The sequence below is a fragment of the Lichenostomus cassidix genome, chromosome 2, assembly GCF_008360975.1.
Source record: "Lichenostomus cassidix isolate B80296 chromosome 2, HeHo_3.0, whole genome shotgun sequence".
Taxonomy (NCBI): Eukaryota; Metazoa; Chordata; class Aves; order Passeriformes; family Meliphagidae; genus Lichenostomus; species Lichenostomus cassidix.
The window spans coordinates 131,042,314-131,064,096 of record NC_139482.1 but is presented as its reverse complement, the minus strand read 5'-3'; the positions used below and the strand labels follow the sequence as shown (position 1 = coordinate 131,064,096).

At 43.2% G+C, this 21,783-nt stretch overlaps 1 protein-coding gene across 1 annotated transcript in view; it reads left to right on the top strand.

Moving 5' to 3' along the window:
• Positions 1 to 5,469: 5,469 nt before the first annotated feature.
• YWHAZ (tyrosine 3-monooxygenase/tryptophan 5-monooxygenase activation protein zeta) overlaps positions 5,470 to 21,783 on the top strand; it is a 26,477-nt gene continuing 10,163 nt past the window's right edge. The window contains exons 1-2 of the mRNA XM_085053327.1: positions 5,470 to 5,618; positions 7,850 to 8,153. Coding sequence (XP_084909453.1) covers positions 7,860 to 8,153 — 294 coding nt within the window. The 5' untranslated portion in view covers positions 5,470 to 5,618; positions 7,850 to 7,859. The remainder of the gene's footprint in view (positions 5,619 to 7,849; positions 8,154 to 21,783) is intronic.

Here is a 21,783-nt window from a genome sequence, read left to right as displayed (position 1 = left end):
TTTGTTCTTATATGCAGCTTTTGAGTTCATATCTAATATTATAAAATCAGTGCAGGTACAGAAACAAACTGGATTTTCTCTGAAAAGCACCCAAAGAATAGCACAATGCCTTTTTTTTAAATGAGCTCTCAACAATTCAAGAATTTGCACACTTTTACAATGGCACTAACATAATTGAACATTACAATGGAAGGAAATAAATGAGATTCAGGACCTATACATACCTACAAACACACATATATGCATGTGACAGCCTCACCACCCAGTCCTCTCAAACCCTCCTTCCGGCTAATGGATTATGGAAGTTATTGCAGCCCTGTAAGTACAGCCAGTTCCTGATGTTTTCCCCCCCATCTCATAAACTGAGGGTCAGAAATAAAAAGTTCTTTAGAGTAAATTCAGCTCTTGGTGACCCCTCTTCAAACTTACAGTCTTTTGTAAGTTTCAGGAGCTTTTTCTAAACAAGGAAGACCAGCATCTAGCTTCCTTTCTCAGAAAGGTCAGCAGGAAGCAAAGAACAGTGCTGATTTATCTTCATCACTTGGTGACAAGTTCTGTGAAGGCAGTTGCCATTTTACGTTGGTTTTTTTCAGAATCAGGGAATGTGGTAACTTACAATTCATCATTTCTATGCCATTTATTTGGTGGGTACCCTGACATCCTTCTTGTATACTTGTCACTTTGTTGACAAGACGCTTGCAAACATTTTAAAATTATTTTGGTGGAAATGATCTTTGCATTGTACTGCAAAGTACAATGAATGAGGTGAATTGGAGGAATGACCCTTAGGGACACTTCCAAACATGCACTAGCTCTCTAATATATATACTTAAATCCACCCATATACAAAATCACTTGAGGATCTGAATCCAGGGTACAGGGTTACTTATGCAGGACTCACTGGCTTGTTGATTCTTTGGCTAGATTTGTAATTTTTATAAGAAACCTAGACTACAAGCAGACAGATGAGGAGGTTACAGAAGGTTCGATGAGGCAGAGAGAAAGACCATGTCAGATCCAGCAGCTCCAACTACTTCCCACTCTGTGATGGAAAATAGTAGCCTTATCCACAATTTGTATGTTTTATCACTGGCACCAGACAGAGAGTCAGAATCTGATTCATTTTAGAACATTTTGGGTGCGGGGAGGGAGCAAAGAAAAAGAACACTCTAAATGCATGCATCCTTCACTAAAGTCTTTCAGTTGGGACAACCTACAAGAGTGTCCTGAGGATGAAGCTTATGTGCTGATCCAAAACCACAATCAGACTACAAAGGAGATGAACAAAAGATCTCATTCACTTGTGCAAAGCTTGAAGTTTGGCTTGCAAATCACAGGCAGTGGCCAAGGAAAGACATAAAGATAGGAAGGATATATTCCTAAAAATGTCGATAAATGTTTTATTCCGGAAAGGTTGTAATAATCAAATGATCTTGCTTTTGCTACGTGGAGGGAAAGAAGTTCAAAACTCTACAGAAGCACACAGAGGCTGCATTAAAATACACCCATATGCATATAATCACGCAGCCTGAGAATCAGCACAGAAAGGTATGTAACAAAATCACAGTAGTCAGGATTTTAAGCAAGCAGCTTTTGGGAATGTAGCTCTTAACAGTAGGAGAGCACAAGACACAGCTGCCAACTCATCTTTTCTTCCCTCTGCAGGCCGTAAATTTGCAGAATCATCTCCTGGTCTCTGGGGAAATGCCCTTTGCTAGGCTGCCTTCCCCATTTTCCTGTTCCCAGGAAAAAAAAAACAGCACAAAGACCAACCAACAGTAACTCAGCACATCTCCATTTTCTACCAGGAGCCTGGTTAGCACCAAGAGTCAGCACCACTGAGCCTTCCAGTCCTGACAGCATTCACCAGTTTCCGAGAGCTGTTCCTATGGATTTCCTGGATCTATCTGAGGGTGACACCCCAAAAATCCTACTATCCTCTTCTGGTATGGGGATAACCTTACCTTGTACTCATCTAGTTTTAATTAAATATGTTTAAGCACAAGAAAGAATAACTAAGCATTTGTGGGGGAAAGGATGGACGGGAAGAACTAAAGCTGTTTTAGAGGGAAATAAAAGATATCTGAAGTTATATTCTCCCCTCCCCATCCCTCCATTTCTTCTTCTCGTGTAAGAAAGTAAAGTAAGAATGAGTGTAAATAAACATGCATATATGTACTTTCATATGCAAATGTTTCTAACTCTACAAATGAGTTTTTGCTGCTGGCTGCCGCCTGACAGTCTGAGATAGTGAAAGTGCAAGTCATCGAACAGAAAGCTGTGAGGAGAGCAACAGAGAAAATGCATCTGAAGAACAGGAAAGCTGCTTAAAGCGTACGTTTTTAAGAGACCAAGTTCCATGGTCAAAACTGCAATAAGCAAGACAAAATAAAACATTCCACAAATGGGGGAGAAGTGCAGGAAATAGAAGAATAGAAGGCAGCAGGAGAGTATCTGTTCAAGAGACAGCATATGCAAAGGTGAGTAATGTCTAATTCCTTGGATCTGTTTCAAATGGCAGCGTTCATGAAATCCAGAGGAGTGGAAATGGTGTTTGGCAAAAATAGCCCACTTAAAGGGGAAGGAGTGCAGCATCTATTGACACTTGGAGCTGTTAGCAAACAAAAACTATGGTTAGTGGCAATCAGGGTTGTTGCAGGAGATGTTCCATTCACTCCAAAACCAAAAATAATGGAAAGGACAGAACGAAAAGACTGATGCTTTCCTTCCACAAAATTATTAACACTGCCTACAGTATCGCAGCCTACTTCACAAGGGGTTCCCCTATATTTCCTGGAAATATCAAAAAGCAATACATACTTGTGCTTGATCTAATGCATGCTCCCATCTGGGTTCTTTATGCACTTTTAAGGATTGTAATTTTTCCTGCATCAGTTAATTTTTCATCATGTTACCATAAAATATTCAAGTACCTCTGAAAACGTGTGGTCTATATTTGGGTAGTTGCCATTTCAATGAGACTTTTCTACAAAATAAAGGTTTTTAGCTTATGTTAAAAATGAACTCTGTAACATAATTTGAAACAAGTTGCAGCAAACGCTGTGCCATCATACCATCTGTGTTCAAGTACAGCTCTAAAGCTCTCCTCCTATTGCTTCCTAAAGTGGAAAATAATGGTGAAAAATAAAAACAGATAAGATGAAGAAGCATTGTGTATTGGAATATATTATGAACCTGAGCCTTATGATATTTGTTTCAAAAAAAACGCCTCTGTACCTGTATACTTCAACAAAGCATTGTTTGGGAACCCAAGAGGAAGGTTACATTCTTCACATTTAAATTAAGCAACAGTGGTGTTCTCACCTGACACAGCTAGTAAATTCTGGTGAGCTTCACTCTACACAACATTGCCTGTTTTGCTTTTTTTAGCTCTCTTCACAAGCTTTCCAACAATAGTCCATACGAACATGAGTGAAATTCATTAAACCTTGGAGTTTATGGAAGGAACTAGAACTGATGAAAAATAATTTAAAAAATATCCTACTCTTAAATTAATGTCTAAGATGACAGAGGTTGATGGACAAAACTTACACTGAGTAAAATGTACATTATGACAAACCCATACATCTTGGGCCACAAGGATGGGCAGTAAGAAATCCAGAAACTAACTCTGCAGGTAGAATACCACCACGGATGAACTAACTGCTCTTTATATGATACAATATTTTAAAAGCCCACTTCTTAAAAAGTCAACTTTGTCATGAGGAGCTTAAAGTAGCACCCTTCTGGTGTTTAGTCAAAATACAGGATCGCTGCTTCGGAGATTAAAGCGATCCCGTTCTGGTCACTTCATCTCACTCTCTGCTCTGCAGTCACTTTGTCACTGCAGGGTGGAAGGAAGACAAGGACGGCGCGGGGAAGCTGCCCTGGAGCTGCCTGGAAAAGACAGAGGAGCGTGCAGGCAGGAGCAGGAGGCACGCATCTGCGGCAGAACCTGTTAATGCTGTTCTCTCTGGTACCGAACCAGCCTGCTCCCGGCCACGCCAGAACACAAACACATCCGTAACTTCCTCTTGCTTTCCCAGAAGCAAGCACCGCACTCTTCCTACGTTACTCCCTCACACTGCCCCACCAACAGATTGTTATGACTGCCGACATCAATCCAGGCCCGTCTTGCGCCGGGGCTCTTCCTGCTCTGGGGCTCTTCCGGCGCGAGTTGCTGGGAACAATCAGCCGAGCGAGTGCCTGCGCTGCGGGCTCGGGGAGCTGCCGCCGGCTGTGCAGCACGGCCGGGACACGCTCGCCCCCGGCACGTGAGTGCCGCCGGGCTTGGCCGGAGCTCCGCGCCGAGCACCGACAGGCCGGAGCGAGCTCCCCAGGGAATCCCCGTCCCGTCATGGAGATGCTCCTGTCCCGTGGCACTGCCAGACACAGCAGGACTCTAGAAGACAGCCTTTAGACTACCTGGCCCTTTGCAAAAACCATATCGAGGTGCTTTCTCCATCTTACTATTCTCCATTTTATTTCTAGTCCTGTGAGACAGTGCTGATCCCAGAGCCCAGGAGAAAGGAGGAGAGGTCGGGACACTGCATACTAGAGACAGGGATTCAAGCTGGGGCACGCTGTCCAGAAAAGGGACATGTGAATGCCGACTTGCAACACCTTTAGGAAACACTTTCCCCCCGCCCCCCCGGAAATGAAAAACCATCTCCAGCATCATCAGTGTTTATTAATACTCTCCCTACTCCTGTCAGCACGTTCTCATCAAGGTTTGGGTGGTGCTGTCCGAAATGCCCGCTTGCCTTTCCAAGGGAGAGGCTCCCAAAGGGACCGTCAGTGCGCCCGCAGAGCCGCTGCGCGCCCACCCGCCAGTCCCGGGAGGGTCTCCCAGGGCCCTGCCGCCATCCCCGGGCTCCTATCCTCTTCTGGATCTGGTTTTCAACCCACAGCACGTGTCGCGTTCCCGGTGCAGGATGAGGCTCCCGGGGCGCGGGTCGATTCGGAGCTTCCCGGCAGCCGCGCGTGTGCCGGACAGTCCCGATGCCCCCGGACCCTGGGCGCTCGGCGGGGGTTACCGGGGACACTGGGTGCTCAGGCGACACAAAGCCGGGAAAGCCCGCCCGGGCTGCGCCGGGGGCGGCGGTGACACCCGCGCACACCCCGCGGCCGCACGAGGAGGCGGTGCTGCCGCCCCCACTCCGTGCCGCAGGCGCGGGCTCCGCTCGGCCGCCCGCGGGCGGGTGCGGAGGTCTCCCCGGCGGGCCGGGGCCGGTGCTGCGGGAGGGGCGGGGCGCGGCCCCGAACCCGCGGCGCCCCCGGGGTCCGCGGCCCCCGCCCGGCTCGGCGGGTGGGGGCGGAGGGGTGCGGGCGCGCGCTCGCGGGCGGGGCCGCCGCCGGCTCTGGGCGTGTCCGCGGGGTGGGGGAGCGGAGGGGGGAGGCTCGCGCGCGCCCTCGCGCGCCGTTGCCATGGCGCCGCTTGACGTCACGGGCGGCGCGCGGCCCGCGCGGTGATTGGCGGAGACGCCCCGTGCGCGGCGCCGGGAGAGGGAGGGAGGGAGCGAGGCTGCAGCGCCGCGAGCGCCAGAGCCGCACAGTCCGCGCCGGCCGCCCGCCCGCACCGACGCACCCGCGCCCGCCCGCCCGCCCGCCGCGCACAGGTAACGGGGCCGCCGCCCGGGACCGGCCCCCCCTTACACGGCGGGACGGGAGCAATGAGCGGGGCGGCCGGCGGGCAGCGCCCAGCCCGCCCCGCTCCCCCCGGAGCGGCTCCGCGGGGAGGGAGCGGGGCGCGGGGGCCGCTGCGCGGGGCGGCGGGGGCCCTTCTCCGCCGGGGTTAGGAGGGAAAAAGGGGGAAGAGCCGGCGGAGGGGGCGGCAGGTGAGGGCGACCCCGCGCCCCCGGGGAGAGGAGCGCCGCCGCTGGCGGGCGGGGGCCGGGGCGCGGGCGGCGGGCGCTGCCGGGTGTGGTCTCCCGCCGGGAGCGCTGCCCGGGCGCGGAAGAGTCGCTGCGGCGGCCGCCCCTCGGCCGCGCTCGCTTCCCTCCCTCCGCCCAGTTCGCCCCCCCGCTTCGCCGCCCAGGCCCCCCCTCCTCCGCCCATCCTCCCCGCCCCGGCCGAGGGGTCCGTGCGGGAGCGGCGGTTCCCCTGGGACCGGAGGGGGCTCCTCCTCCGCAGCTCCCCCTCCCCCGCGCCGAGTTCCCCGGGGATGGGCCCGTGGGCTTTCCCTCGTCCGGGGCGGGGACGCGGCATCCTCCCCCGGGGGCGCTGGGCGGAGGGGAGCGGGAGCGGGGCGGGCCGGGCTCCGGCGCCCACCCGCCGTGACAAAGGCGGCGGGCGCGGCGCTCGGTGTCCCCGCGGCGGGCGCGGCGCGGGAGGGAGGGAGGGAGGAAGGGAGGGGCGGCCGCAGAGCCCCGGGGCCGCCCGCCCGCCCCGCCCTCCGCTCCGCCCGCCCCCGGGCCGCTCCATTTTCTGCTGTCACCGCGCTCGCCGTGCCGGAGCCGCGGCAGCGCCCAGCCCGCGGGGGCGGCGGGCGGCCCGCCCGCCCGAGGATGCTGCCGCCCGGGGATGCTGCCGCGGCAGCCTGCGGTGCCCCGGGGACTGGCAGCGGGGCGGGCGTTCTGACCACGCTTGCCCCGGTCACGCCGAGCGGTAAATAACCATCGCCAAAAGCTTGCTTTAAAATGGCTCCTTAACCCCGCCGTGCGCGGTGCGGGCGAGTTCTTCACCGCGCGTTTGCAGACAAATGCCGGGCTTGTGCCCCTCTGTTGGGGACAGGAGCTATTAAAACTTGCAGTCACCTGGAACGTTAAAAGGTGCTTAATTTATTCCCAAAGACGGAACGTAGCCCTGGCATTGTTTCTCCTAAGGTCACATGAAATGACAAAAGTCTTAGTGGTTAAAAATGAAGGTGCTCGGTTGGGATGCGTGGAACATACAAAAATATATAAAGCATTCATGACCAAAATTGTATCATTCTGTAATAGTCTTGTCAACCTTTAAAGGGTAGTGTATCCCCAAAGCACATTTCCTGTTCCTCAAAATTGTCAAGTTAGGATACACAGAAGGATTGGAGGTGAGGGATGAGTATTTTTTTCTCCTGTACCAAAAGAAATTTCTCAATACCTCTGCTCAGTAGAGCTTTATTTCTTTTAAGTGCTGATAAGACACAGATTATGAAGCATCTCAGCCAGGTCGTGCTATTTGAAATACTGATGTTGAAGTAATATTTTTAAGGAGTAAAATTTTCTTTTGTCTCTGAAAGCACAGCCTCTTGGGCAGAGCAGCAGTACCTGACACAGAACATCCCATAGTGGGGATTCCCATTCTGGGAAAGGGAGTTAGCATTGGGGAAAGGTGTACAGTGTGACATTTAGATATTTGTTGTATTCTGGCTTTTTAACATCCATTGTGGGATTTGATTTGCAGATCTCTATGTGAAGTACTTCTGCATGTAAGTGTATGATTCTGTTAAGGCTTAGAATGCTACTTGGTATTGTTTGTCCAGCCTTTATTTGGTTGTCTGCTGTGAAAAGCTTACTACTGGATATTTTCTTTGTCAATTTTGTTACACTGATAATGGTAGCCTTATGAGAGAGTGGTGGCAAAGAGTTAGGATTGTTTTCAGTTCACCTTTGGATGCTTTTGTTTGTGTTTACTAAAATAACATACTTTTAAAGGTTCTTCAGGAGGAAGCAGTGGCTCTAACTCTTCAATCCATGTGTCCACGTGTTTGAGCGCCAAGTGCTGCTAGTATGCCGTGTGTTCTGCATTTCAGCTGTACCTCTTACAGTTCCAAACTACTTAAAGAATACAGGTTGCTCTGCATATGAAGTTAAAACATCTTTGTCCTTGATCAATGTCTGAATAATGCCTCACTATTTTTCCTCTTTAGAAATATCAGCATGGATAAAAATGAGCTGGTGCAGAAGGCCAAACTGGCTGAGCAGGCTGAAAGATATGATGACATGGCAAGTTGCATGAAATCTGTGACTGAGCAAGGAGCTGAGTTGTCCAACGAAGAGAGGAATCTTCTCTCTGTTGCCTATAAAAATGTTGTAGGAGCCCGTAGGTCATCTTGGAGAGTCGTCTCAAGTATTGAACAAAAGACGGAAGGCGCTGAGAAAAAACAGCAGATGGCTCGAGAATACAGAGAGAAAATTGAGACTGAGCTAAGAGACATCTGCAATGATGTGCTGGTGAGAAATAATGAAACTGTTGATCCATTTTTACTTAGAGTTGCAGAGTAAATGGTGCTGGGTCCTCTGGGACTATTTCTAGTATGTCAGTAAAGCTGTGGTCTCCTATGCTATTTCTGAAGATCAAGGTTTAAAAAATGTCTGATTTTTTTTTTCTTCTAATGTGCTGATTATTTATATACAAATTAGAGTTATGAATGCTAATAAATTTGGAGACATGTAGAAACATCATTGTATGTAAAGTAATGGTTACAAAAGGCCAGCATATTTCTCTGAGACTGAACTGGATAAAGGTTTAGTTTGGGGGTTCCTCCTCCCTCAATACCCTTCCCCATTAATATGCAGTATTTGTATCCTAGATGGCTTTGATTTCTGCAACTTTAATATGCTGCTGTAGTTGTAAGAGGTAGTTCTTACTCTACGGAAATTGTGCCCCTCCCTGGGTAAGATGATGTAATGTTAGTTATGACTCAGCCGTGCAGAAAATTGCCTGCAGGAAGAGGCAGTAGAAATGCTTTGATACCCTCTGTAAATTAAATTTTTTTTGTAGCAAACTAAAAGGGTGTTCAAGTTAGGCATTTTCTGAGATTTGTAGTTACGTTAAAATGTGCATGTACCCAGCAAGCAGCCCTGTATTTTCATTAGGGGGCTGGTGTATGAAATCCAAACCTCTTCCAAATGCTTATTCTAGATTGTCAGGTTTTTTCAACTGCACACGCCTGTGGTGCTTGAGTGAGCACACGAGGAGCAGCTGTTCAGTCCTGCGACCACTTGTGAGGCTGAGGTTACTGTCAGCAGGAGTTGTCCACTGCACTGTGGACCCTGCTGGTGTGTCATCCCATATGTGATGAGAGATCACCTGCAGGTGACAGAATGATATGTGATACGAGGGAAGTGTTAAATAGCTATGTTTGTGCCTGAAGATCTGGTATCAAATTAAAATAAAGATCAATGAGTAGCATAAATTTTACTTGATGTGTGAGATAACTAAATGCTATGGGTAATGAAAGCTTCTAGAAGACTGGTTCTCCAAGGGTGTGTAAGAGTCAGCATGGATAACTGAGTCTTGGCTTCCAGTTCAGGCTGGCCGCCATGGTATTGTAACACACCCATGTGCCTTTTATCTTGTGTAAGGATAACTCTTGAACTTCCACTGTGAAAAAGTAGTGGAAAAAGTAGTGGCAAATCAGGAAAGAACTGATTTACTATTACTTGTGTTGTAAAGTGGTGTCTCATCTATTCAAGCCAAGGAAATGAGGATCCAATCTGGCATTTTAATTGGTTGTTATTTCTTTAATTATTTTATTAATGGGGAAGTCCTGAGGGGGTGTGGATGCTTCCAGTTTAGAGTGATCTGAAATTCTTTTGTAAGCTATGTTTTGGTTTAAGAAATAATTTTAATTAAATATGGGCTTAGAAACCTTAGAAGAATTTAGTGTTTGCAGTTAATTTTTTTGTGATAAAGGTTAAGGTTAAGGTGAAACTACCTCACCAGGTTAAGGTGAAACTAGCTTTTATTGTGCATGCTAAATATGAAAACTAAAACAAAACCCAGCTTCTGAGTTTGCTGCAACAGCTAGAGTGCCTGGGAAGGGAGGAGTATGGGTGGAGAATCTTGTTAAATCTTCTGAATCTCAAAATGGACTTGAATTTCTCCTTGTGTTAATGAGACATATTCAAAGAAGTTATTGTTCTTTGACATGTTACTATTTTTAAGAAGCTAATGACAGACTAATTTTTAACATTGCCAGTCCAATTTTTCTTAATATGTTAAGGAAAAATTACTGTCCAGAAGAAACAATACCTTAGGCAGTGATTAGCAGTAATAAAACTACTTTTTTAGACTTCATTTTAAAAAGAAAAAAATAAAAACTTGTGTATTCAAAGGATAGGATTTAAAAATACTTTCAAAATACATGCTACCTTTGATGTTGCCAATTACATTGAACAATTAGATTTATATTTAAAAACATTCTTGTTTTCTTTCTTAAAGTATCCTATTCATGTACATTCTAACTCGCCTAGAAACATGGCTGACATCCACTTTGCTTTAACAGAGAAAAAAAGAGCTGTGGTAACATTTAGTTGTTTATTACGAACAAGAGTCTGCACAATGCTACGGGCAACTGTAGAACTAGGGTTTGGGTTTAATTTTTGGGGTTTGTTTCAGAAGATCTCTGTAATTTTATGCAGCATAATCTAGTCTATAACTGTTCACAGAAGTGAAAAGCAATTAGAGTGAAAAAGGAGCTCAGCAACTTTTGTATCTTCTGTTGAGGCTGTGGCTCTGTTTGTGCTGTTGCTGTGTCTTCAGCTGTGTGCTGGTCTCTTTAAGTAATGTTTAATGCCCAGGGGTGTTACATCACAGCTGAGCATGACTGCTGTCCTAACTTCAGTGTTGAAGGGAGGAAAGCAATTTAGAGAATGTGATTGTGACTAGAAGAGTGTGGCCAGAGCTTGTTCTTCTGCAGCTTCCCGCTCTCTTCCCTCATTTGTTGGAATCAAATCTCTAGTGTACTGGACGACACATCTAATCATGTAGATACCAAGAATACTAAACTCTGCCTGGGCATTGTTTCCATCTCTTCTACTAATTTACAGAGAGAATAGGAGCAATTAACGATGAACTTTTTTCTTGCTTCATCCCTATTGAGCCCAATGGTAAAAGTTTTAATGGTTATGTGGTCAGGTCTGAATGTTTATTTTTCTCCTTTACACTGACCTGGTAATGGGAAAAGACAGCATCTGCATCCTTGCCACTTCATGAATCTTTTCAACCTGCTGTGGAGTGCCTCTACAACTCTGCAAAGAGTTGAGCTCATCGTCTTGTTTGCTGCAGCATCAGAGTGCTGCTGTACAAAGAACAGACACCTAAAATATATTGTTCCAGCACCAGTTCTGTCAGGTATGCATTTAAGTATGTTAAAGTGTAATATAACCAGCTCTAATTTGGAGTTGGTCTGGTAGTGCTGGTAAACGTCAAATAATTGTGACACATTGAGGGAAGTACAAGTTCCTTGCACTATGGCAAGAAAGACTGAATTTCCAAATTCTTCAATAGTAATATAGTATGTGTGATGCTGTGTTTAAGGAAGTACATTGCCATACTTGAGCATCTGAAAAGTACTTGAGTATTACAGAAAATCTCCAGCCTCAGAAATTTCAAATTGATACAAGAAATTAAGCTTTTAGTTAAGTACTTTTCCTCATGTTAGCTGTGTGCTTCACGTCCTGTTACAGTTTTTATAGTAGAAAGGAGGTTATCTCTAAAGTACCAGTATAATGATCTATAATCATCTTTTATTTGTCACTTCCATAATAAAAAGTTAATATAACAGGTGTGGATTTTCTTTAAACAGCTTTTTGCCGTTAGTAGAAAACAGCTGTAACTGAAGTGATTCAAATTAAATCTGTAGTAAGCTGAATTTTACAGCTAACGAGGGTTCTGAAGTACAGAGAAGAATGCAGAGGTCTTTGAACAGCTAACATCCTGCACTGCTTGCATGTTAGAAGTTCTCAGAAGCTCTGGTAGCTTTCAGGTAGTCTCTGACATGAGCTAAATGTAAACTAATACTTGAAAACATGACTGGCTGTCTTCACGTTAGTATGAATGTGATTGCACACAGTTGCACTCTCTTGCCTAGATTGACACATACTGCAGCAGTCCCTGCATGTGTTCCTCTGAGTGCACAGTATGTGACAGTTCCCATGTTCTTGCCCCATGCCATCTTCTGGGTGATATTGCTCCCCCCTCCAAGGTCCACCACAGAAATACCCTAAGTGTAAATCTCTTCTCTGGCAGTGCCCAAGCACCCTTTCACTATTTCTTTGCCCTTTTAGTTGTTAAGGTCTGGAGAACTTCCGCAAACCTTGGCTGCCCTTCAGTTTTTTGGAGTTACTGTTGCACATGGGTGCTACTCAGCACTTCTCCCCCACTCCTTTCCTGCCAGAAGAGCTGCAGGTTAATGCTGTTCAGGACCTTGCAATAAGATGAATTGTTTGCTTTCTTCACTACATTATTCTGAATTTCATGCTCAGAAGCGTAAAATGGTACTTCTTGTGTGCTCGTACTCTTGAGATCTCTTTGCACTTGTTAGGGATGCTTCACTTTTTAGAAGTGGTAATTGTGAGAACAGAAGGTCCAGTTACATCTCAGATTAGTGACTTTAGGTTTACATTTCTATTTTATGTATGTTGTTGACAGGGCGAGTAGAATGTTTAAGTCACCTGTCATGGGGCTGCAGTTCACTGGAGGAAGGGAGTGTAATTCCATTAGAATGCATCTAAATAGCTTTTTAAAGAACATACCACAGAATTAATGCTGATTGCCATCACTCTCAGATTACTGTGGAACTATTTTCTAGTTGCCTGCAAATACCTAATAGGTTACTATGTTAACTTCTGTAAAACCTGTCTAATAATTCTTAATGACAGGGTTAGGAAATTTAGTCATCTCTCCTACAAGAAGCCATATGGGTTTTTTTTCACATGCATATGTGTGAATTGTCTTTTTAGAACTCAGCCATTGTATGTGCAGTGTGTTCTCCTGATGGTTAAAGTGCACAGCTAACCTGTACACTGATACCATACAACCTTCTTGCTATGATGATATCTGATACTAACAGAAAATTCAGTGTTCTGACTGAAACTCATTACCTTCAGTTCTGTGACTCCTTCAGGCTTGCTTAACTTTTTATTTTTTTACTGCACTTTGTCTTTGAGATCTGTGTCATTTTTTTCAGAAAAAAAAGGGAAGGCATTTGTAGAAACTTCTATTGGCAAAAATGTCAGTCACAAAAAGGGGTGGTTAGTGTGTTGAATGTAGGAGTTAGGTGCCCAAAATAATTGAGGTTGGAAGGGAGATCATTATGTTCAACTCTGCTCAGAACAGATCTGGTTTGATCACTTTGCTCAAGGCCTTGTCAGTCAAATTTTTATTACCTTTAAGCAAAGAGATTCCACAGCTTCTCTGGGCAGCTTGTCTTAATATTTGTTCACTTTTATTGTTAAAGAAATAATACTTGTGTGTAATCAGAGCTTCTCATGTTCCAGCTTGTTTGCTGCCTCTTGTCATGTCACTGTAGACATCAAGGAAGTGTCTGACTCCATCTTCTCTAGGCATCTGTACACAGCAGTAAGATCTGCTGGTCATCTTCATGCTGGAGAAACCCATCTCTCTCAGCCTTGCCTTGTGCCTCATGTGCTCCAGCCCCATAGTCCTTTCAGTAGATCTGTGTCTTTCTTGGGCTGTGGAGCTCAAACCTGGACACAGAACTCAAGATGTCATCTCAAGTTGTTAAAATTTGCACTAAAAGATGGTAATTGGTAATGTGTTAGTGGCATATGTGAAAATATGCGAGTACTCTGGTTCACAAATGCTTGTCTGAATGAACTTTTGTATATTGCAGAGCAAAATATAGCCAGGGTTTGCTGACTTACAAGGGTGGTTATAATTTAAGCTTTTGATTTACTCTCCAAGTCTGTCTTTTTCAGTAAGTGTTTGGTTGGTATAATTGCTCATATATATTGAAGGTAGGAAGCAGAGGCAATTTGCATCAACCTCGTTATTTCACTTCCCTGATTGTAGCTACACCCTTTCAGAGTTTTTTTTGTTTTGTGTTTGGGGTTTGTTTTTTGGGTTGTTTTTTTTTTTTTGGCTGCTGTTTTTTTAGTTTGGGTTGGGTTGTTGGTTTGGTTTTTGTTAGCTTTTTTTTTGTCTTTCCTGCAGTGCAACAGTGCCTAAGCTAGAGTAATCTCCTTTACCTTTTTTAAGCAATTAGACTGTTGGAAAACTGTTGAATCTTTGATGATTAAAACATCATTCATGGATCAGTTTGAGATTACTTGCATTGTTTTTAATTTATTCTAATCTCAGCAAGAAGGGCATCCATAATGTTGACATGTGTGTTTAACGTTCCCATTTATCATAGAATCAGCTAAGGTGCTCTGCATAAATGCAGTTACTTCTTATATTAACTGTATTTAAACATGTATATACCCATATGTATATGTATCTACATCCTCTTGCATTTATTGGAAGTAGAAGAAAGCTTTATTATAACCACTAGCCCACTGTATTAATTTCATTTGGCATTAATGTTTAATAATTGGCTTTGATTTACAGTAAAAAGGTACAGAGTGCTTATACTGTTCTAAAGCATCCAAGTGACAACTTGCTTTATTTGACAGCAACCTTCATTATTCAAGTACTTTATGTACCTACTGCTGATACGCAGTTCTGAACAGCAAAATACAGTAAGTTGATCAGTTTAGTCACCTGTGACAGATAAATCCTCATCTTCTTTGTGCTGTTCAAGGAAGAACTTCATTGTCTGTACTTGGAATTTTGTAAAGCTGCTAAGTGTATTTGTTTCACTGGCTGGTTGCTTCTAAGTCTAAGAGCAGAAACACTGCATTTTTAATGTATCAGCTCCTTGTGCCTGTGAAAGCTGTAAGTGGTAGAAACATAAAATGTAGACTGTGAGCAGTGTTAGTGCATTATCTCTGCACACTTGCATGAACAAATACTGCACTATCTCTGGTTTTATCTGGAAACTTCTGTCTCATTACCATGCACGTGACAGAAATGCGTTTCTGAAACAGGTTCTCAAACACTTCACTTGTTCTTTGCTGTGGACAGATACCACCTCCTGGCTCTTGAAGCTGATTGTCCATTCAGGTAGTAGTTGAAATAGTGTGAGAAAGCTTGTGCTATTAAAGTTGATTGAAGAGAATTAAGATTGTGATTATTTCTTAGACCAGTTTTTTTTTTTTTACTGGATGTCAGCTCTTGTGCAGTGGATTATTTTTCTTGAAATCTGACAGAAGATTGGAAATGCCTCTTCAAGTGAGAAGTAATAGTAAGTCATGTTCTGCTGAGACCAACAGTAAATTCTTAAATTTTTTATCAGATATAATCTGTTGGACTCAATGATCTCAGAGGTTTTTTCCAACCTACTTGATTCTGTTGTTGTAAAAGGTAGTTCAAATGAGGCAAAGTTGTAGGTTGGTTTTTGGTGGTGGTGGGTTTTTTTCTAGATGTTACCCTTTGTGATTATGTTACAAAAGGTTTAACAAAGGTAATCTAATCTTGTAACTGTCATTTTCTCCTAGTGCAGAATAGGTTTACATTGCTAAAATGACATTTTTCCTAATAAAATGTTTTTACTAACACTGTGCTATAGTGAACTCCTAGTGATCCATATTCTGGTTCAGGAGGTCTCAAATCTGCTCAGAGTGCAAGCTGCTAAAGATAAATGACTCCTGCTTCTATTTCTGAACAAGGATAAAAAGTGTTACATCATATTTATGGAGCATTTTATTAGTACAGCTTCAGAGACCAAAACTGTAGAGTCTTAAAACAGTTTGGTTATTCTGGTTTGGAGTACAGCCACAATAGCTGTAGCTGAGACCTACCTCCTGAGCAGAACTTCTCACCCACCTCAGTTGGTTTCAGTGTTTTGTTATCTCAGGTTTTCTTAGAGGATGTTCTGAAAAGAATAACAGTTGATGCATTTGGTGCCATTTCATTTTCATGCAAGTCCCCAGTGCTCAAGAAGCAGTTTAATGAGGTGATGATGAAAAAAATGACCCAGGAAAAATTGCATATTGACTGATCCTCAGTGGAAACTGTTTACTAATAACTACAGCAATGCCTCAAAAAATCCAAGACTTTAATCCTGATATTTTTCTATTAAGTGTCTTTACAGCTGCTGCCTTTCATATGAGTTTCCTCAGAGTGGGTTACCAAACTGGAGAGGTATTTTTGCCTGTTCTTAAGAATTTGGTTCCTTCACCATCATGTTTGTTATGCAGGCTTTGGTAAAACCAGTAATGATTGCCGTGAAATGCCTGAGTCTTTTGAATAATCTCAAAAGAGTGTATCCTGATATGAAGCACACTTGCCTCTCTTGCCATAAATACTAATTGGAAAGCAAAATAGTAGAAGAAAGTATCTAGTAAAGGACATGGTAGTCTAAGTTGAGGAAGGCAGATCTGCAAAGGGAGCTTACATGTATGGCTGTAAAAGAGTGAGCTGGCATGCTGCTCCTCACTGCATCAGGTGCTGTCCTTTTTTTGCTGACCAGTGGTGTGTCTGTGCCAAGCACCCTGTAAGCATTTTTGTGCATACACATACTTGTTACTGGCTTGTATGTATCTCCCAGCATATGTCTCAGCATGAAGATGATTTTTCAGGGCATCCTACTTTTTCCATGTTTCCTTCACCTGCCCGTATGTGATGCTGCTTTTGTTCTCTTCTCTAAGAAAATATATTTAGACTATTTTAGTAGTATTTTTATGTATAAACTGAGATGTCTTGCCATTCTTTCTTTCATATGGGATACTTTTCTGTCCATTAGTCCTCTTAGATCCTTTTTTCAGTTGCGCTCTTTCTACTCAGATTTCATTTCCTTCATTCCTTTCCTTTCTAGATCTTCATCAGATTGACTACAGCAAAACTGTTAATCAAGTGTACTTTTCTCCTGCTCTTACCGATTCCACATGTCCCTATGCATGTCACATCTCCCACTGTTGCATAAATGCTGCAAATTACTCTACCATCAGATTCTTCCCTGCCCCCTGAAGGCTCTTAGACCAAAATTCTGAATTCCTCCCTTGCTGAGGGTCATGCGTCTCACCTCATCTCTTCCAGCCAGCCTTGTCACCTTTCTCAAACTTGTGCTGTTGGTTCTGTGGGCAGCCAATTTGATGGGAAGAAAGAATAACTGGTACTGAGGACAGGCAACAGGCTCGTTTCCTTCTTCAGCAGATGTTTCAGCAGAGATCTGCAGTGCCTCAGCAGCCACTGATACTGACAGCTTTTCTCATATTCCTGTTCTAGTGAGCAAAGAAGTAGAGAGAATTCTGTAGCTAACTTTAAACTGTAGCTTCACTTTTGGCTGGAGTAGAATGCTGATAACAGTCCTTTTGGTATTCCCCCAGAAGGGTTGGAGGTCACCCATGAGACAGCAGTTGGCAGAGCCATTAATCCCAAACTCTGGACAGAGCTGTAATCAGGGGCAGCATAGTAAGCGTGTCTCAAAACAGGGTTTTGGGAAGGGATTGTCTAAAAATACTCCTTTTAAAAAGGCAAATACTTGTCACTTTCTTCCAACAGTTCAGATGGATGTGTGTAAATAAAATGACTGGCCACAAATGGTTTAATTAAACCCTTTGTAGTGAGCGTGCCAGTTTGTACAGTGCAGCTAATTATATGTGTTGTTTTATACCTCATAACTTTCCTAATTCTTGTGTGGAAAAACAGTCATGGAAAATCACTTGCTAGCTATTTATGGGAACCATACGTGTCTTGAACTTGTCCAGTACAGCTGGCCTACTTGAGTAACTTTGTCATCAAAATAGAATATTGTAATGAAAGCATGCTATAGTTACTGTGCTGGTTGGTTAATGGATTCCACTTGCAACCAGGTACATGCAGCTCTTTCCACAAAGAGTGAACCTGAAAACACTGATCCAAGTCAGTAATTTGGATGTCTGCCTCAATATATCTGATGCTGTATATGTGTAATTCTTTCAAAAACACGGGCACAGCCGTGCAGGTTGTCAAAAAGCAGCAAGTCATCTTTGTAATGGTAATCTGGGCAGTTTTGTGTCTCTTGTCACAAAGGAAGGGTTGTTGCCCTTGGACACAGGAGCAGCTTGGTACTCTGGGTTACAGTTGGTAAGTGTACCTTGATGCATCTGGAAAGGCAAATCTTGAGATTCAATAGACTGTAGTTTTATTGCTTGTTCTAACACAGTGCTTCAGCTTGATGCTTCTCTTCTCCATATCTATGACATCTTCCTTACTTTTCTTTCCTTACTCCTCTGCTCACCTTCCTCCTTTGTAGAGAACAAGGTAAATAGCTACCTGCATGCTGTGAAAGTGAAATGGACATTTGATTCCTGCTTGGAAGTGGAACTGAAAGTCTTCAAATTACTTCAGGTTTCTAATAGTCTTCTAAAACAAGTGCAGACTTGAGTGCCAGTGCTTTTTTAAACTAAACTTTTTTTCTTTTTTTAATAAAACTGAGAAGATTAAAGACAAAAGTAACACTCTCTCATGTGGAAGTAGGCAGCTTATTCTCTGGTGCATTGTGGGTATTAAGGTTATTTTGATGTAATGGGAATTTGAACAATGTGTAGAATGTGGACCAGAAGCCTGTTAAAGGTTATTACTTTCAGAGAAACCACATCTGGATCAGGAAGTCCCTGGGCATTGATGGAGGCTGAGAGAAGCATGACACTTTCTTAGTTTGTTCATGTGTTTTTCTAGTAGCATCCTGTTTTGGGCAGTGTTGCAGAGAGGTTAGTAGACAGAGGAGTCCTGTCAGCCAGTGTGATCCCTCTTGTGCTCTTCTAACGTCTTGGACAGAGATAGTGGAATGCTGCTTACATCATGAACATACCAGGCTGTTGCCACTAAATATGAAATTGGTTTCAGGCTGAGCTTAAAAAAAGATACAGTTTCTTTAATGTCTTTCATGAACTTAAAAATCAGAAGTTCTTCCGTGTCATCTTCATCCCTAAGTCATATACCATAAATGGGTGACAGGTGAGTTAATGTTCAGCTAATACTCCTGTGTAATTTATTCTTAAAATTGAACAAAATGCCATAACTATTGCCAGGTGTCCTTCTATACTTAATGAAAACAAAAAGCCTGCTTTGTTATCTCAGAGAAAAACTGAAAAAATTATTTAAACTACCTAATGTTTATCTGTGTCTTCTTTTGGACTTTTGTCATTCTGCACCTTGGTTCTTTTGTGCAAGAGTAATATCTTTGTATTTCTCCAATAGTTCTAGTGTTTTTACTAAATTAGATACTTTAATAATTAATTTTTTTATATTTAAAAACAAAGTTTCTTGTTCTCAGTACTTTAGCTATGTATTTTCCACTAATTTTCTACAATATTTTCCTAGAATCTGGTGACTGTTCTTACTCTCCTGTTTGTCAGGAGGGAAATATATAAATAGAAAATTGATCTCTTGATGCAATCGTCTCTAGTGCATTAATAATTATCTACAATTTCTAGGCAATAACATGTACTGAGACCAAGCCTTTAATAAAGGGAAATAAGCACTGAACTAGAAAGTAGCAAGGCAAAACTGAGCATTAAAAGACAGCTTCAGTTTTGTCTTTGGAGACAAAGACTTCTCTAGTACATAATTGTTGGTGGTGAGGGAACATAGCAAATCTTACCAATGGTCTGTGTGAGCACAGCTGACATCTCCTGAGTTTGAATGTGTTTGTTTGCCAGTCCAGAGAACCAGAAGGCTGTTGACTTAGTCATAACCAGAATTGCAGGTGTGAAGTGTTAGCCAGGTCTTTGAATGGCCAGCATATTTGTAAGAGTTGATATTGAGATTTAGTAAATCCTTAAATTAAAAAAAAAAAAGTAATTAAATCTTTCTGAAAAGACTTACAAAAAGTGCTAGAAGCACTTGTACAGGCTGTTACAGGTTTGGGCTGAAAAGTGCTCTAAAATGCTGCTGCATCTCCCTAGTTGACCACAGTGGTATGGTTTGTTTCACAGCAGTTAGAATTTTGCAGTCAAATTAAAAGCTTTGACAATTACTGCTATGTCCTTGGGGAGTTTCAAGCACAGGGAGTGGTCATTTAGTTTTGTTTGAAAAACTGTTCCTACCAGATGCTGATCAAGACACTGTAATTAACTGATCAAGTATTGGTATACATCAAAATTGGATGGGAGTTTTGCATGATAGCGGGAACATCATGAGCAAGTATGAGAGCTTAATTACATGTAATGTAACTGTAATATACATGTGCTGTATGGACTGTAGTTGTCAGGGCATTGTGTGTATTGCAGTGATGCAGATCACACAAACTTAGTAAATTCAGATCACTTACTGATCCAGTCTTGGAACTAGCTGCTACCACTTCAGTGGCCTGTATGGTTATCAGCTCTATACTGATAAACACTGCCCTATCAATTAATAAAGGAGAGAGAAGGTGGACATATTGCTGGTACTGCTGAAGCTTTGGACAAACAACCTAATAGGTCTTAAATATCAAGATATTCCTCCTTGTGGAAATATTATATCCTCCAGAGAAGCTTTGCAGTTACAGCTATTAAAAAAATCCACAAGATAAACAGTATTCCTCATAAGCTGATGTGTTGGCAGATAACAGATTGTTAGATTTGTTATGATTTTGGTTCTGCTGTCTTCTGTAATTGAACTTCAGAAGGTTAGTAGTTTTATTCATCTTACCTGTCTGGCTTTCTGTAGCCACACCACCTCCATGCAGGGTGTGCATTCACAGTCTCTCTTAAAGATAAATCAGTGTACCCTGAATCTTCAGGCTAACTTTAAAGAGTGGTCTGTGTTTTACTCATGCCAGTAAAAGAATATAGATCCTGAAATAAATGTACTAATACAAACAGAAGAAACTGAATTTATAAGACTAAATAAATAATAGGGTAGATATCTCCTTTGTCATTTCACATGCTAGCTTTTAAATGTTCATCTGCTTTCAGGTTTATTGTTGCTGTTTACGAAGTACTTGGCATAAATAGAATTCTTTCAAAGATATGTTGCCTACCAGTCCTACGTGTTGTTTGTATAGAATAGACTCTTTCATCCAAATATGAGCAAGCTCCCAGTGCAGTTTGAGTTGGAGTCTCTTTGCAGTGGCTATATTCTATGAACAGCTGTTCAAAGGGATTTTCTCTGTTCATTAGTCTTTGAAATTCGACATGGCTTTAGAACTTTCTGCAGTACAAGATTTAGAGTGTTCATGCTCCTGTTGCCCTGCTAGTATCAGCCTGTGTAAGAAGGCAATTAGTCTTTCCTCTTACCTGTCTACTGGTGCAATTCATCCATTCAGTTTGCAAACAACTTTACCTCATTGTGATTTAAGTGAAGTTTAAATCTTGGAGCTTGGTTGCTGCTGTGGGAGTGAGTAGAGCTGAACATTTTAATCAAATGACCTTCTATACAGATGAAAAATAATTTCTGTTTCTGGAATCATTGAAAATATTTTGGTCTGGCCAATTAATGGAGAATGCAGAAGGAGGACAGCTCCCCATGGTGCTAGAAGGGTAGGTGTAGACTGACACACCTAGTTTAATTGAAGTGTCACAGAGAAAAACTAATAAGGAGCCTTGTTCTCAGTAGCTGGTACCCTTCAGTTGTCACTGAACTTGGAGTCTCTTGGCATTCATGAAAATGTCCTATCTACAAACCTTGAAGCTCTCTAATGGTGAGGACAGAGTGTGTAAGTTGTTAGAGAGAGCTGAGGTGTGTGACCCATAAACCTGCTGGTTTCCTGCTACATCCCAGCCTCACTGGGACAGAACTGGCTCTGAACCCTTCTCCTGGCATAGTGGGACATCTTCAGAAGGGTCAGAACTGGCTCTGAACCCTTCTCCTGGCATAGTGGGACATCTTCAGAAGGGTCCTTTGGCATGAGGCAGCTCGACAGCCCATTTGACCATCTCCAAAAAAATACTTCTGCTGCTGACTGGCTTGTCTTGCGTTCCTTCTGTTGCCAAAGAATTGTCTCTGCTGTCATTTGGATGGGAGCAAGGACATGCAGTATTTTTCAGTGTCTCCCTGCGTGGTTATGAAATGAAGTTATATATCAACCCCCATAGTACTGAAAAGGCC